The sequence below is a fragment of the Octodon degus genome, unplaced genomic scaffold (assembly GCF_000260255.1).
Source record: "Octodon degus isolate 3935 unplaced genomic scaffold, OctDeg1.0 scaffold00291, whole genome shotgun sequence".
In the NCBI taxonomy this organism is placed as follows: Eukaryota; Metazoa; Chordata; class Mammalia; order Rodentia; family Octodontidae; genus Octodon; species Octodon degus.
The window spans coordinates 1,244,824-1,246,060 of NW_004524867.1; the positions used below are offsets into that span (position 1 = coordinate 1,244,824).

General features: G+C 40.4%; 1 protein-coding gene across 1 annotated transcript in view; it reads left to right on the forward strand.

Annotated features, from left to right (window-relative positions):
• Window positions 1-957, forward strand: part of Pnpla4 (patatin like phospholipase domain containing 4) — a 128,858-nt gene extending 127,901 nt beyond the window's left edge. The window contains exon 7 of the mRNA XM_023707449.1: window positions 928-957. Coding sequence (XP_023563217.1) covers window positions 928-942 — 15 coding nt within the window. The 3' untranslated portion in view covers window positions 943-957. The remainder of the gene's footprint in view (window positions 1-927) is intronic.
• The last annotated feature ends 280 nt before the right edge of the window (window positions 958-1,237 follow it).

A 1,237-nucleotide genomic window follows, 5' to 3' on the forward strand; every position in this document is an offset into this window, starting at 1 on the left:
TGTTAATGAATAGAATGATTTGTTCTAATGGTGTTTGTAAATAGGATCACAAGTCCGCATCTTGTACAGCAATTAACCACTAAGAAGAATATATGCAATGTATTATTTGTTGAAATTGTACTTCTGATTTGATTTGAAACTGTCTCATTGCTATCTGTTTATCAATAAAATTTTGAAAAAAAAAAGAAAATCAATATAAAGGAGAAAGACTTACTTTGCCTCTAGGTTTCAGGGGATTTAGTCCATGGAGACTTGTGTATACTGACTCTAGGACCGTTGTGAGCCAGAAAAATCCTGTGGAGAGGTCAGAAAGGGGAAAGAGGAAAAAAGAAAGAAAGAAATCTGCTCATCTCACCACTGATGAGGATATATGCAAATATCAAATGCATATAATGCGTAATCTGAAAAAATTACAGTTGCTTAATGTCTCTTAAGGGGAATCTCTTACAGGTAACAAGAAGCATAGGAAAGAGAGAGAGGGAGAGAGAGAGAGAAGAGAGAGAGAGAGAGAGAGAGAGAGAGAGAGAGAGAGAGAGAGAGAGAGAATTGAAATTTTCTTAGAACACTAGGTTTTTCAGGCCAACAGAGACAGTCTGCAATCCACTGCAGACTTTCCTCTGCAAAAGGGATAAAGGCCTCGTACTAGGACCCTGCCCCAAGCCTGCATTTTAGAAATGTGTACCAGCACCTTAGTCACTGTGTGCAGTTCCCACTGATCATTTTGATATTCAAGCCTAGGTCATAATCACAAGCCAGAGTTCTACTAGTTGGAAGTCCCTTGTGATTTTTCTGTTGAGCTGCAAATAGAGGAAAATGGAAGAAGACTTGCTTCCTTTTGCTCTCTTCTCAATAAACAAAAATTCTCCATGGAGCTTGCAAAGCCCACCCTTTGATGTTTATCTGCTTTGTTGTCTGCCTGGCAAATAGCTTCAGGCCTCCTGACAATGACCCCATGATGAGCTACTCCTTGCCAGGAACCAAGCTGGAGTTTTGGAGATACAAAGAATGGTAGGTGTGGCTTTCTACCCTCAAGAAATTCTCAAGGTAGAAGGGAGAGAAACACTCTCAATTCTCATGGCCTGCCATGAAAACACAGTTAGCTAGGTTTACAAAACTTAGGGGCAGCTGAAGTACTTCAATGACACAGATTCCTACGGTGGTGTGAGTGTACACGGTGGAATGCTAGGCTCCATCAAATTTAAATGAAACAACTTGGGTACATGTTTGGAGGCTGACA